Source organism: Podarcis vaucheri (assembly GCF_965113315.1).
Source record: "Podarcis vaucheri genome assembly, chromosome: 13".
Taxonomy (NCBI): Eukaryota; Metazoa; Chordata; class Lepidosauria; order Squamata; family Lacertidae; genus Podarcis; species Podarcis vaucheri.
The window spans coordinates 54,611,405-54,627,256 of record NC_138751.1 but is presented as its reverse complement, the minus strand read 5'-3'; the positions used below and the strand labels follow the sequence as shown (position 1 = coordinate 54,627,256).

Here is a 15,852-nt window from a genome sequence, read left to right as displayed (position 1 = left end):
AATTCTGATTTTTCCACCTGGAAGCCAACTTTTTTGTCCAATTTGTATGCCTCCACAGTATTATATGTAATTGAAATAAACACAAATCCTACCAAAATTCCCCAATGCTTTCTTACTCATAGAAATGCAAGATACATAATTTAATAAATCCATTATTAGAAAAACGTTTTTATTCCATAATAGTAACACATCAAAAAAAAGCTTCCAAAAATAAACAAGTTTCCCTTAAACTTTCAGCCTACATCAATTTAAAAATTATTCTGTTATTAAAATAAACCCCAACCAAGAAACTAATACTTACATTGATTACGGTATTTTCATGCTTAAAACCTGCATCCCTACAAATGATTTACATGGGCATTTCAGGCTGAGATGAAGAAGTACAGTGGTACCCCGGAAGACGAACGCCTCGCGAGACGAAAAACTCGCAAAACGAAAGGTTTTTTCGTTTTCGAGTTGCCTCGCAAGACGAATTTCCCTATGGGCTTGCTTCGCAAAACGAAGCTTGCCCCGGGGACAGCGGGTCTTCTCTTTTGCAGCAAGGGGCTGGGGGGAGATAGCAATCTCCCTGCAGCCCCTTGCTGCAAAAGACGTCGGGGGAAGCGGGGAAGCGAAGCGCTTCGCTTCCCGCTTCCCCCGGACCTCTTCTGAAGCAAGGGCTGGGGGGAGATAGCGATCTCCCTGCAGCCCCTTGCTGCAAAAGACGTCGGGGGAAGCGGGGAAGCGAAGCGCTTCGCTTCCCCGCTTCCCCCGACGTCTTTTGCAGCAAGGGGCTGCGGGGAGATGGCTTCTCCCGGTGCTCCGAAGCCGGGCGGGGGGGGGCAGGGGACACCTCCCGCCGCAGCGGGGACACCTTTTGAAGGCAGGCAGGGGGGAGCAAAGACTTTGGCCCCCCGCCCGCCTTCAGAAGAGGTCCAGGACCTCTTCTGAAGGCTGGCGGGGGGCAAAAGTCTTTGTCCCCCCTGCCTGCCTTCCCAGGGGCTTTTAAATCGCCCCGGACAGCGGAGAAGTCCTCCGCTGTCCGGGGCGATTTTAAAATGCCGCCCGCCAGCATTTTAAGATCGCCCGGACAGCGGAGAAGTCCTCCGCTGTCCCGGGGTTTTTTTAAATGCTGGGGGTGGAAAGAAAAGCCCTTTCCCCCCCCCAGCCTTCAGAAGAGGTCCGGGGACAGACTGTCCCCGGACCTGGTCTGAAGGCGGTTTCCCTAGGAACGCATTAATTGATTTTCAATGCATTCCTATGGGAAACCGTGCATCGCAAGACGAAAAAACCGCAAGACGAAGAGACTTGCGGAACGAATTAATTTCGTCTTGCGAGGCACCACTGTATTGGTGTCCTAACCAGTGAGACTGCAACAAAATGTTGCAGCATGGGGAGTGTTCCTTGTTCAGAATTTCAGCCACTCTATCCTCCACCCACATTTTTTCTTTTTCTTTTTTAAAAATAATCATTTTCACATTTTAAAAATATTTTTAAACAAAAACTTTACAAATCAAATTTACTTTCCCTTCAACTTCCTTCCGCTCCTATTTACTAATTTCCCCCTAGGTTCTCCCTAGTTATCTCTTACTGCATGTGTTCATATCAGTCCTGCTAATGTTCTAGATTTGTTTATCTTCAGATAATGAATAATTCTTCCCCACTCTATTTTTAAAAGTCTTTCTTCTTGGTTTCTTATTCTTTCAGTAAGTTTTGCCATTTCTGCATACTCCATTAATTTAATTGCCCATCTTTTTTTGTTGGAACTGTTTCTTCCTTCCATTTTGGGGCATAAATCATTCGGGCAGCATACGTAGTTTTTTTCCCCTGTTCGCTGGGTACTTCTCCACTGATTATACCTAAAATAAAAGCTTGTGGGTTTTCCCCACAAAGGTTATCTTCTTCATTTTTTTCAACTCATTATAAATCATTTCCCAGAAGGTTCTTGCTATCTTACATGACCACCACATATGGAAAAAGTACCTTCTTTCTCTCTACATTTCCAACAGGTATCCAATTACAACTTATACATTTTTGCCAATTTACTAGGAGCCAGATACCATCGATACATCATTTTCAAATAATTTTCTCTATTTGCGTAATATGCTGTAAATTTCAAATCCACATTCCACAACCTTTCCCATTGTTTCCCATTCTAGAAGCATTTTAGACCTCATCTTTTGATTGTTGCTAAACAGGTCTTTTTCTAATTCTCCACCCCCATTTTCCCATGCTTTATGCCAGTTCTCACTGGTCTGTTTTGAAGTTTTCATCTAAAATATTTTTTAAATTTTTCATATCTGCAGACTTTGAGGTTCCCACAAGCCTGTCTGGCCACATAAGCAACAGCATTCACAGCATGAACCTCACAAATGATGGTCTAGGGGTCAATGTATGTAGTTTGCACCTCCGTATTTAAAACTGGTGACTTCAAATTAGAGACCAGCTTCAAGGAAGAGCAACTGGAATTATCAAAGGTATGAGAATGTTTAGTGTAGCCTGAGAAGTGTGTAGAGCCATGCTATGCAGAGTTGTTCACAAGAAAATCTAGTCACATGCAAAAGCTTGCAGCTTTATGATTTCTTGAATGAAATGATTACAGTGGTGCCCCGCAAGACAAATGCCTCGCAAGACGGAAAACTCGCTAGACGAAAGAGTTTTCTGTTTTGGAGGTGCTTCGCAAAACGAATTTCCTATGGGCTTGCTTCGCAAGACGACAATGTCTTGCGAGTTCCTGCTGGGTTTTTCCCCCTTCCCCCCCTTTTTCTAAGCCGCTAAGCCGCTTATCAGCTGATCCGATCAGCAGATAAGCATCTAAAAGCCGCTAATAGCGCTAATCCTTCAATGGGCTTGCTTCGCAAGACAAAAAACCGCTAGACGAAGAGAATCACAGAACGGATTCTTTTTGTCTTGCGAGGCACCACTGTATATTTCACAAATAAGTGACGCAAAAGTGGGAGAGGATTATTTAAAGAGTGTCACCACCCTAGGTGCACCTATAGACCTATAGCACACTGGAGGTACCGTATGTGGGCCTGCCAACAGAATATGATCTGTGCTTTCCTTCTGTATGCTCAACCACACAGGGACTTGCAAATAAATGCAAATATTGCAAAACACCATAGGCCGGTTGTGACCTCCTTCCAAAAGCAGCTCAGGTCTACACCACTCAGAGAAGTGAGAACATGCCACTATTCCTCTACCACTGCTTACTGTTCTCAGGTATCTTGACATTTTAAAGGGACCCCTGACCATTAGGTCCAGTCATGACGAACTCTGGGGTTGTGGCGCTCATCTCACTTTACTGGCCGAGGGAGCAGGCGTACAACTTCCGGGTCATGTGGCCAGCAGGACTAAGCTGCTTCTGGCAAACTAGAGCAGCACACGGAAACACCGTTTACCTTCCCGCCAGAGTGGTACCTATTTATCTACTTGCACTTCGTGCTTTCGAACTGCTAGGTGGGCAGGAGCAGGGACCGAGCAACGGGAGCTCAGCCAGCAGTCCTCATCTGAGGCCCTTCTTCAGGTACTCCTCACAAGGTTTCCATTTGTAGCATGCTCTCCCCAGAGAGGCCTGCCTGGCACCCTCATTACATATCTTTAGGCTCCAGATGAAAACATTCCTCTCCCAGGCCTTTGGCTTATTAAACAATCTATAGCCTTTTAAACTGTGTGTGTTTGGAGGGGGAGATTGTTGTTTTGTTCGTTATCAGACTATACATTTTTATGTATACTGTAAACCACCCTGTGATCCTTAGATGGTATATAAATTTAAATAATAAATAACAATAACAACAATAAATGTTAGAAGGCAGTGGTTCCCAACAGGAGGGGTCAGTGGCACCATTCACGTAACAAAAACTACCAGAGATATAAAAAATGTCAAAACTAGGAGGTCCATGGCTTGACTTTTGAAAAACAGGACATCTGCAGTACTTAGCTAGTTGAGAGCCACTGCTACAAACAGAAAGCTCCTTTTCACCTACATCAGGGATTCTCAAATTGTCACCCATGAGAATTACTTAAGTGGCCTGTGGCGTATTTGTGGACTTGTGCTTGAAGGTTGCGCGAGAGAAGTGGTTTAGTCCTGCTGGCCACATGACCCAGAAAGTGGTCTGTGGACAAATGCCGGCTCCCTTGGCCTGAAGCGAGATGAACGCCACCCCACAGTCGCCATTGACTGGACGTAACCATCCGGGGTCCCGCACCACATTCATTGTATTAACTTTAATTGCATTTTTATTGCTTCTTTTACTTCTTAAATTGTATCTTATTGTATTAAAAATTGAATTTTATGGAATTTAGATTGTTATACAATATATAAGAAATAAAAGCAGTATTATACAATTAAAAACCATACAGCATTTAGCGGTGCATTAACAATTCCTACAAGCAGAAAACAACTTTTATGTGGCCTGCAATAACCCCCAGCAATTTTTAAGTTGTCAGTAAAGAGGGAGGAACTGAATACTGACCTCCAGTATTTCCCCTTCTCCTAGGGCAGTTTTCAAATTTCCTAGACTGACATTTGTCAATGGAATCCTATGCACTGCAGATTTGAGAGGTGCAGCGTCAACTAACATAGGCCACTTACTAGCGCATATCTAACATGCAATGCATGTTCAGGTAGATGAGTAATAGCAGACAAGCTACATCATGCATTCTCACATTGAGGAAAGCCTCAGGTATTTTCTGGGAAGCTTTGTATTTTTTAGGAACAGAATGAAAGCCACTGATCTGGGGTATCTGTAACTTCCGTGGTTGTGGAGGTAAACTGATTTGGGGTCATCTATAGAGTTTTGAGGCAACACAATGGATAACGCAATGTTTCATGATTAAGCTCCAATTGTTGGAATAGGGGTCACAAAATGAATTCTCTCCCTTATCAGATTGCCTATTGGTTTTAAAAGTTTTTTATGTTGCTTTGCGAGGAAATTGTATATACTGTAAATAGTTTTACCAATAAATGAAATGGAATGAGCCTTGGCTTGCTTATCTAAAACACTTGGAACTACTTCAGTAATCATAAGTGTCGTGGGCACCCACTGATTCTTCCATGCAACAAACCATGTCACTTTCAAGACTGGCCTCTTGAAGTAATGAATGATAGCATAAACAAGACTGATTATTTAATCTTCATTTTATTATTTTGCAGCACATAGTGCAAGACAAAGTATAAAAAACATCAAGAGACAAGTTCACTACCAGAGTAGTTTGTTATATGCCAGATTCAGTCTTAAGTGGTGGTCCAACACAGAGCCAGAAGAATCACATTAATAATCTTTTGGGATGCTAGTCCATCGGTGTAATAGAAAACCCAGAATTAAAAATCAAATGTCACATTATGCACCTTGATTTTATTGTGCTAGGCTATGAACGTATTGATACAGCTTTTCAGTGAATGCTTCCAGTGAAAACTTTTCTAGAACTCTCGTTCTCCCAGCAGCTCCCATTGTCTTCTTCAAAGCAGGGTCTTTCACGAATTTCTCCATGGCTTCTGAAAACTGGGTTGGAAGAGGGTCGCACAAGAAACCCGTCTTCTTGTTTACAACCGATTCCAAAGGTCCCCCTGAGTTTACTGCGATGACTGGGCATCTCATGTACATAGCTTCTAAAGGAACTATGCCAAAGTGTTCATTACTTGGTGTATACAGCACACACGTGCAGTTACTAAGAAGAGCTATCTTCTGTGCATCAGAGAAAGATCTTAAGAATGTGATCTGCTCATCAATGTGAAGCTTGGCAGCAACCGCTTTCAGTTCTTCATAATAGTCCACATTTTCTTGAACTGCTTCATCATAACCACCAGCCATAACCAAGTGAACATCCTTCCACTCCTGAGCATCGAGTTTACCTCGAAGGTCATGAAAAGCCTCTAATGCCAATACTAGATTCTTCTTCCTTTCATACCTATTGATGGAAAGAAACAAGAATCTCTTCCTGTTGGGAACGATGTTAGCTACATCTTCAGGAATAACCGTATCAAACACGTTGACATTCAAAGAAGGGTACAAGACATCTGGATTTATGTGAGATAAGGATTTGAAGGTTTCTTTGAAAACACCGGCTGTGTAAAAGCTGTTGACAAGAATACAGTCTGCCATGCCAGTAGTATACTCTTCCAACCAGTCCAGTGGAGCTCTGTAGATACGTTTAAGAAACGATTCCCTCTTGGTCAGAAGCTGATCAGGGAAGTGACAGTAAAACAAAATCTTCTTACGGATGCGGGCAAGACGGAGAAATGGAATGCATGCAGATACCTAGAAAAACAAAGAAATACGCCTAAGAAAGAAAACTGCTATACTGAATAAGTGCCTCTTATGCTTGACCAATTGTTACGTTTAGCTGTGTTTTATCTTGAACAACCCAAAGGAATGTGCTCTACGCTAGATGTTTAATCAGCAGTGTCAGCATAATCCAGAATGTCTAGTGTCAAATGGTGTTACCAACCTGCATTTGCCCCTAGTATCCCTTTTCATCTCTTCTCAGAGGTCAGAAAATATGACTTTGCTGCAAATTGCAGCTGAAGGAAGCAGCTGGAATGCAAGAAGCCTGGCTTAGTGTGTGTGTAATGTTTTAGGTGCTTTCCTTCCCTTGTTTGGAAAAGGAGTGGATGAGATGATAGTGGCCAGGGACCCTTCAGGGTGTTCCTTCCATCTGAGCTGGTGGGACAGCAAGATCTTTCTAGAACTTTTGTCTCTGGCTCCTTAACAGTCGTTTGTATGGTAGCAACCACATAATAAGCAGATTTCTCCCTCTTCACTTTCTTTGCTGCAAGTAGCATGCATGTTTCCTGCTTGGCAGGGGGTTGGACTCGATGGCCCTTGTGGTCTATTCCAACTCTATGATTCTATGTATTTTTTAAGCACACTTTCCTGTGAGAAGGTCCCATTACCATCAATGGGCACTTACTATTTATTAAATTTGTGTACCACCCTTCATCCGAAGATCCCAGGCCAGTTCACGGCAGCGAATGACAAAATGACAATGCAAAATACATAATAAAACAAAAACCAAGGCTTATGCAGTGGCCCATTCATGAGGCAGGGTCCACAGAGGCAGAAGACGTTCCTTTCCCTCTCGTTCCTGATGCAGCACTTTCCTCACTCCTTCTTCCCTGGCCGGGGGTGGGGGGGGGTGCAGAGATTTTCTAATTCGCCTCAGAAAAATGATAGCTCGGTTGGTAGACCACAAGACTCTCAATCTCAAGGCTGTGGGTTCAAGCCCCAAATTGGGCAAAAGATTCCTGCATTGCAGGGGGTTGTACTAGGCAGAGGTGGCAAACTCCCAAGAGACTGCGATCTACTCAGAGTTAAAGACTAAGGTAGGTAGCTGTGTTGGTCTGATGCAGTCGAAATATATATAAAAAATTGTCCAGTAGCACCTTAGAGACCAACTAAGTTTGTTCTCGGTATAAGCTTTCGTGTGCATGCACACTTCTTCAGATACACTGAAAAAGAAGAGTTAAAGACTGGCAGTATCTAGCCCCTTTTTTGGGGTTCTGGGCAAAAATGTTTAGCTTTTTTTAGAGGAGCCAAACTTGTTGAGCTTCTTTGGGGGGAGCCAGTGATCTACCACAGATGTCCGTGATCTACTGGGAGATCATGATCTACCTGTTGGTCACGCCTGTACTGGAGAACTCTTGTGGTCACTTCCAAATCTACAATCAAGGCCAGATTTAGGTTTGATGACGCCCTAAGCTACTGAAGGTAATGGGACCCTTTATATGTGATATTTGAGGGAGCAGGCTAGCAGGTGGGGCCCATTACTTAGCGTATTTTATGCTCTATAAGATTCACTTTTTCTCTCCTAAAAAGTAAGGGGGAATGTGTGTGCGTCTTATGGAGTGAATGCAGGCTGCACAGCTATCAGAAGCCAGAACAGCGAGAGGGATTTCTGCTTTCACTGCGCAGCGATCCCTCTTGCTGTTCTGGCTTCTGAGATTCAGAATATATTTTTTCTTGTTTTCCTCTTCCAAAAACTAGGTGTGTCTTGTGGTCTGGTGCATCTTATAGTGTCGAGAACCAGCTCGACATCAGTAAGAAAATCAGTCTCACACCAAGATGACTTGAAGAAAAAGCTTTGGCTTCAGCCGTAACGTTTATTGTGTGCAGTAAAAAATAGATCATCCTCTCTCCTCCAGCACAGCACTTGCTCTGCCTGGTACTCAAAAGTAACAATCAAAGGAATGCAACCTTGCCCTTGCCCACACAGACAAAGAGAGTGTTATGCTACGTGAGCCAATCATTTAGTCTAGCATGAGGTACATGCTCATCATGCTCTTAACAATATCTCGTGCTGTAAAATCACTCTGCAATAATAAGAACTCTGCTCATGCTCTTATGTACAAGCAATCATTTTCCCACATTATAGAGCGAAAAATACAGTACATCATAGGAGCCTACACAGCACAAAACACTGTTGCTGTACGTAGGTTTTATTGTATTTGTTTTTTATCTTATACTTTGGAAATGTACATCCAGTTTTCCCCCCTTTAAATGTTTTTGGGGGGCCCCAAGAGAGTGAGGCCCTAAACTGCAGCTTGTTTGGCTTATACGTAAACCCGGCCTTGTCTACACTCCTGCGATCCTATGGAATGTCTCGGGCCGGCTCTTCTGAGCGGATGTCGGATCCAGGAATGGTGGGGCCGGGCCCCCCAGGGGGCATCTAGTCCGACCCCCGCCGCGCGCCCTCACCTGGTCGCAGACGAAGACGTCGACCTCCTCCCCGCTGAGCAGCAGGAGGCTGAGGGCCAGGCAGGCCATGCGGAGGGCGGCGCAGAGCGCGTGGCCCCTTCCCAGGACGCTCCGGGGCAGCCAGCCGCCCGCCGTGCGCACGTCCAGCCCGCGCGCCTCCGAGAAGCAGCGCGCCGGGTCGTAGCGGGGCGTCCACACCTGCACGCGGCAGCCCCGCGACGCCAGCGCCACGGCCGCGTCCACCACCAGCCGCTCCGCGCCGCCCAGGCCCAGGTCCGGGTGCAGGAAGGCCACCGACGGGCCCCGCGCCTCAGCGCCCTCAGCACAGCCCGCCATGGCCGCCCCTCTGCGCACGCGCCGGCCGCGCCAGGAGGGCCACGTCGGCCTACGGCGGAGGGGTGGCCGCAGCGGCGCCTGTCCCCCGCGCGGGTGCTGACTCTCGGCCGTCATCGCAGCGCGGGAGAAAAGGCGGCGGCGCGGGGCAGGAAGGCGAAGAAGCCCGAGCCTGCTCGGCGGGGAGGTAGCGCTGCTCCTGCTGGTGGGGAAAAAGCAGGGGTTCGAGCCAGGCGCTGGGCTGGGCAGCCGCATCTTAGGGGTCCTTCTTCCTCAGGCGCTGGCGGCGAGGCCCCCTCTCTCGTCGCCTGAGGAGAAGGAGGAGGAGGAGGGAGAAGCCGCCGCCACGACGACGACGGAGGCGACACTTGCCGGCTGAGGGAGTTTGTGAGAAGCCGACGGAGCCGCCCTTCTTCGCCATGGTGAGAGCAGCGGAGAAGCGGGGGGGGGGATGCGGGGCGGGGGGCGGGGGTTCCGCTGCCTCCGGGGCTCTTGACCGTGTCCGGCTCTTCTCTCTCCCCGCAGCCCGGCCCCAATCCCAGCGCCACCAACGTGGGCGCCTCCGGCCGCTCGCCCAGCAAAGCTGTCGCCTCGCGGGCCCCAGGATCCACCGTCAGGCAGAGGTAGGCCGGGGGGGCCGCCCGGAGCAGGAACGATGACGTGTCGTCGTCGTCATTATTATTATTGTTGTTGTTGTTGTTGTTGTTGCTATTAAGGTTGTTGTGGGGCTAATAACGGTGTTGTTTAATTCCTTCCAGTAGCACCTTAAAGACCAACTAAGTTATTTCTTGGTATGAGCTTTCGTGTGCATGCACACTTCTTCAGATACACTGAAACAGAAGTTGCCAGACTCTTCTATATAGTGAGAAGAGTCGTCAACAGGCTCATCTCAGCTATCTGCCAATCTCCCATTCCCACCACCCTTCTGAGTAATACCGCTCCCCACCTTCTCACTATATAGAAGGATCTGGCAACTTCTGTTTCAGTGTCTCTGAAGAAGTGTGCATGCACACGAAAGCTCATACCAAGAACTAACTTAGTTGGTCTTTAAGGTGCTACTGGAAGGAATTTCTTTATTTTGACTATGGCAGACCAACACGGCTACCTATCTGTAACTGGTGTTGTTTAATGAATTTGTTAGCCGCTTTCCCGGGGGTACGGCAGCCAAACCCCGCTTAAGGGATTCAAGGGAAACCCCCCGAGGCGCAACAGAAGCGCCCTGGAAGTTTGAGGCTTACCCCAAAACCGCTGCTTATTATTGTCATTAATATTATTAAATGTATTAGTCACTTTTCCCCTCAGCTTCACAAAAGCCCTCCTTCCTGTCTGGAGTTAGTTGAATTCCTTCCTTGGGGGCTCTCTGCCATTGAACTCTTTCTCCATACACCCATAAACCCTACTTGTGAGATTAACACAGAGCAGAGACTTAGAAACAGTTCCCGTTTCTATCAAGTTTTTAAAAAACCTTTTTAAACATGCATATATACAGCTGAAAGTATGATTGTGGTTATCAAGCAAATATTAGACAGCTATTTACAGTGACACGCAAGCCTCTTGTTGGGAGAACCTGTCATATTTGGTTACTGTTGCTGCATTTCTGTTACTGCTTTTCTTTTTTAGGAAAAGTGCTAGCTGTGGAACAAGGAGTGCAGGCCGTACAACTTCTGCAGGCACTGGAGGGATGTGGAGATTTTATACAGAGGATTCCCCTGGCCTCAAAGTGTAAGTGAAAATATTAAAATATAGCAGTTTTATTAGAAAATCATTCTTGTGTCCTCCCCAATCTATAGCTTATTGTGAAGCAATTGGATGCATACTATCATTCTTTGTAGTTACATGGAGGAAGAACAATTTTTGTAGTTGACAAAATGTTGGTTTTGAATTTTTTTAAATCAAATTATCTTATGTGGTGTGCATGCATATAAACACGTGTGTGCGCCTTAATTTACTAAGTCAAATAACACTGTGCTCTTGGGTATTTGATGTAGACTATACTTAGCAGGCCTGATTAGATATTATGCTGTTTAATTACCCATTGGAGTAACGTGAAGCTTTTATGGTTCCCAAACCTTGTAGGTGAAATAATTACTTGAGGTTCAAGAATTCTCTTCCATTTGTAAATTTGCAGTTGCTTTTGGGCATGGCAATGGTTAATTAAGACTTAAAAGGCATTTTTCTTCTTCTTCTGTTTGTTACTTGATCTTCTTCTGTTAATGCGAATCTTTTAGTCAGTAAATGCTACTTTTTAAATCCTGTTATTAAAATTCCATTTGATAACTTTTTAATTGGGTTGGATATGGGTATCTCACAGTATCTTTAAATACTGTTTATGGTCCACTAATGGTGTTAAGATGCACATGAAATAGCACCAGCGTTTTCCTTGATTTCTGCTCCTCCAGAAGCTAAGTTGGATAGGGCCAAAACAATTCTATGTATAAAAACAGTCTTCTGTCCGTCCCTTTTGTAACCTACCAATCTCCTCATATTTGAATGGATCTTGAAACTTGATATGGTATATTTCTGCACAAGTTTTATTTAGTCGTTCTTGCACTAAGCTGGTATTTTACTTGGTGGAATTTACAAACAGAGAACCAAACAAAGGTGATACAAAAGGTGCAGTGTTCATCATAGGGACCCTCCATTTAGTTAATCCTGTGTTGATAGATATATCCTTCATGACTTGGTCTAATCTTTTCTTGAAGTAATCTAAGCACAGCTTGTGGTATTGAACTCTAAAAACGTTATGATTTTTGAAAACATTGTTTGCTTGTTTAAAACTGCTTTTGTTAGCTTCCTTTGTACTGGATAGAAAGGTAGGGTAACCATTTTGTTAAACAGCATGTGATTATATAGTTTTAGCTAAAAGCTAATCTATACCTATTGCAGTGGATAATAAATACATCCCCTCCCTTTATTTTCAGTGGTCCTGTTCCAGTTCTCGTTATGAGTCTCCTCTTTATTGCATCTGTATTCATGTTGCACATCTGGGGCAAATACACTCGGTCATAGACTTCACTATATCTCACCTGCCAACTTGAAAACTACGATTTGGACCAAAAGTATGGTAGCTTTCAGAGTTTACTTGGAGTAAAGTCATTTGAGCTGTTTCTCTAGATAAAACTCTTGATTTTTTTCCTTAATTGGTTTTGCTGTTGAAAGGACTCTTAAACTTTCTCTTAAGAAGGGTTTTTGATTCCTTTCTGTCAAAGTTTATTGCTATTTCCTATGTATACTTTAAAGTGCAAATTATTTCATTAAAATTTGTCTACATAAATTAACTGCTTTTTTGGTCTTTCCCTCTAAATGTCATTTTGGTGGCAATTGAAAAGCACACAAAAAGCCAGAAACATGTTTTCAGAGTTTCATATAATATATACATTTGAATGAATAAAGAAAAAAGTGTTCTACAAGAAACTACATTGCAGTAGAAGACTTGGCAAAGGTCATCAAGAAAGATAAACTCATGAAACACCCGGGATGGCCTTATAGGCACATTTTACAAGAAATTGGTTGATGTTCCCACATCTGTTATGTCTTTTTAATCACCTTAAACTGTGGTCCAATTCCCCAGTCCTGGAATGAGTACTGTGTTAGAGTTCTTCTAAAGCCTGGAAAGAATCCTGGATCCCTGGATTCCTTATAGACTGCTCTTGCTCATTGGCCAGGATGCCAAAATAATCTCTAGCATCCTGGCTGATAGGTTAGCTCCTGTATGAGGAGCGCTGGTGAATTAAGACCAGACATGATTTGTGCAGAATCACCATATAACAGATCTCATAAGGTATCTCTTTAGTAATTTACTATGTTAAACAATCACATCAAACACCTTTAGAGGAATTAACATCATAACACCTTTAAAAGAAAGTTACAAGAAGAAGATTCTGACTAAACAGCAGGAAGAACTTTATGACAGACACTAAGAGCTGTTCAGCAGTGGGGTGGTCTCCCTCGGAAGGTGGTTTTTAAACAGGTTGGATGGCCATCTGCCAGGGACTCTTTAACTCTGATTCCTGCATTACAAGGAGTTGGAGTAGATGACACTTTTAATGGACTGAAAATTCTGCACATGCATCTTGAACCTGTGCATCTTAACATGGAGAAAGGCACTATTTATTGCTTTGTATGTAGAAAACATGAAACAAGGGAGTGCAAGTCACATCTGCATCTTCTGTCTGCACTTGTTTGTAACATCCAAAGCCGACCCAAGTAACACTGAGATATACCCAAATTGTAGTGGGAGCTGCCAATATTCAGAAAACTGAGCTGGGTAAAGGACTGATCCAATAATAATAATAATAATAATAATAATTTTTATTTATACCCCGCCCTCCCTAGCCAAGGCCGGGCACAGAGCAGCTTACAAGCTGTAATAAAAACAAGTTGAATGATTACAACTTAAAAACAATATTAAAATATTGAAATATTAAAATGTAGCCTCATCGCAGGAGGAGAAGGAAAGGAAAAAAGAAAGAGAGGGAGGGAATCATATTGGCTCCAAGCCAAAGGCCAGGCGGAACAACTCTGTCTTACAGGCCCTGCGGAAAGAATTCAGATCCTGCAGGGCCCTGGTCTCATGAGGCAGAGCGATCCACCAGGCCGGAGCCCGAGTTGAAAAGGCCCTGGCTCTGGTTGAAGCCAATCTAACTTAGGGCCTGGGACCGCTAGGGTGTTGTTATTTATGGACCTTGAGGCTCTCCATGGGGCATACCGGGAGAGGCGGTCCCGTAGGTACGAGGGTCCTATGCCGTGAAGGGCTTTAAAGGTCAAAAGCAGCACCTTAAATCTGACCCTGTACTCCCACCGGGAGCCAGTGCAGTTTGAATAGCATATAAAAATATGCTTTGGCTGTAATCTCAGTAATACTGACTTGTAAGGCCAGTCAGTGTTTATATAGCTATTTAAAATATACCACCCTTCATAACAAATTTCAGGGCTGTGTACAGCTCAAGAGGTACAAACACACCACAAATTATCCTCATACTGGAGATGAGGAGAAGAGGGTTGAGGAGGCTGAAATGGAGTTATCTACGGTAGGTATGAGAAGTTCAGCTTCAGTGCTTAATACCAGGTGATAATCCTAAAATGAAAGTGTTTGGTATGCCCAGGCTGGGAAGCTATGAAGTGCTCCTGAATGGCTTGTGGATTGTTAGACATTGGATGCTCGTGGGGGGGGGGGGACAGGACTGAAAGTTGTTATTTATTTAAATCAAATCATGATTGTAAGGGGAAATGTCAAAATAAGATTGTGTGTCCTAAAAGTCAGAAATGGTAAAACATTTGGAATCTCCAGATTTATTATTTTAAATATGTGACTTGTACACAGTTGCGTGGAGTTTCTTAATGTTTTGGCTTGGCAGTAGTTTGTGATCAGCGCAGTTGGCTGAAAGACAGCTGGGGAGAAGAGATTTGTCACAATTCCCAACATGTTAATTGCTGTACTTTCCAATTACCTTAACAAAAATATGCAAATTTGGAGTGGCACATCAGTTAATAATCAGCTTCCAAAGTGCCCTTTTGTGCTATACCAAGTTCTCGCCTTCTGATCTTGGAAGCAGAAATTATATCGACTGGAAAAAGATTTCCTCACAGTTGGTTAAAAAAAAATCAAATAACCCAACATGTTCCATGGGGAATTCCATGGTTTTTTGTTATTTTAAAAAAAGCAAAATTAGCCTGACTTAGTTGAGAGTGTTTTTTCACTAACAGCAAGTTGTTTTTTTACCTGTGGAAACGGGGTAGGGGGCAAGTGAAAAGGGGCTGGAACTACCCTTCCTCTGCTCAGAATTGCAACCAGTTCAGGTCAAGCCTTGGCTCTTTTGCTAAGAGCAGGAAATAAAAACAGAACTCTGTGAACTCACCAGGATCCTCAGACTGCAGCTCTTTGAGTTCCTCCCACTTCTCCTGACCTGGCCATCGATTCCAGGACACCTGCACTGGACTCCGGAAAACAGCCTGAATTGCTTACATTTCATCTAATGCCTGCTAAAATAAAAATTAGGCACAACACGTAGGCTAATAACTGTTAAATCATATGCAATAGAATAATGGTATCATTCAAAAGGTAGAAATACATCTATTAGAGTTCATATATACAATGTAACAGACTAGTGGCACTTTTAGTTTATGTCATTTTTAATATTCTAAATTCACGTTTGGAATTCCATGTTTAAAATTGAAATGGTAGATCTTTTTTGTGCTTTGTGAATATTCTTAAATATAATTGCAACTCTCAGTGAGGAGCCTCCATCAACTGTTTAGTGTGAGCCTGGGCCTGACTTCCATTTTGCATACTAATTACTGGTACTAATTGCCAATAATCCCTCTTGCCAATTGAGCCCTCATAGCTGTTCCCTAGGTTTCTGGAGTTGGGAGCTGAGGGGTCAGGGCTGGGCATTCCCATGTGTTGGAGTCATTCCTGTCCTTCCATTTCCAAATCAAACACTGAACTTGCCGTGCTACGGAGTTGGACGGAGTGGCTTTCAGGTCCAACTTCTGACACTTCTGTGATTCCGACTAAGAGGCATTTCTTCACCAGCTGGCTGTCTCTTAGGGGGCCAATCTGTTGATCATGTGATTTCCAATTGTTTTCCCTTATGCAAAAGACAGATGTAGATTCACAGAGAGGAGAGAGAGAGAGAGGAGAGAGAGAGAGAGAGAGAGAGAGAGAGAGAAATGGAAGAAAGATAGCCTTTTTTGGCTGCTTAGACTGCATGATTTAAATGCTAGCAGCCAAGCAAAGCTGTTACTTTTCTAGCCCAAGCACAAAGCCAGGAATAAAACAGTACCCCCAGTTCCTTTCAGGGATTCCTCCTCTTCCTCCATCGTGTAAGTCAGCAAGCTAAAT

The 15,852-nt window shown here is 44.0% G+C and overlaps 2 protein-coding genes across 2 annotated transcripts; one reads left to right on the top strand and one right to left on the bottom strand.

Moving 5' to 3' along the window:
• Positions 1-5,101: 5,101 nt before the first annotated feature.
• On the bottom strand, positions 5,102-9,017 carry ALG2 (ALG2 alpha-1,3/1,6-mannosyltransferase). Its single transcript, XM_082195026.1, has 2 exons — positions 8,676-9,017; positions 5,102-6,239 (listed from the first exon to the last, which is right to left on the bottom strand). The coding sequence occupies exons 1-2, from the start codon at positions 9,009-9,011 to the stop codon at positions 5,337-5,339; spliced, it is 1,239 nt and encodes a 412-aa protein (XP_082051152.1). The 5' UTR covers positions 9,012-9,017; the 3' UTR covers positions 5,102-5,336.
• A 240-nt stretch (positions 9,018-9,257) lies between these two features.
• On the top strand, positions 9,258-12,282 carry SEC61B (SEC61 translocon subunit beta). Its single transcript, XM_082195199.1, has 4 exons — positions 9,258-9,430; positions 9,534-9,631; positions 10,629-10,730; positions 11,930-12,282. Exons 1-4 carry the CDS (start codon positions 9,428-9,430, stop codon positions 12,015-12,017), a joined length of 291 nt encoding a protein of 96 aa, XP_082051325.1. The 5' UTR covers positions 9,258-9,427; the 3' UTR covers positions 12,018-12,282.
• The last annotated feature ends 3,570 nt before the right edge of the window (positions 12,283-15,852 follow it).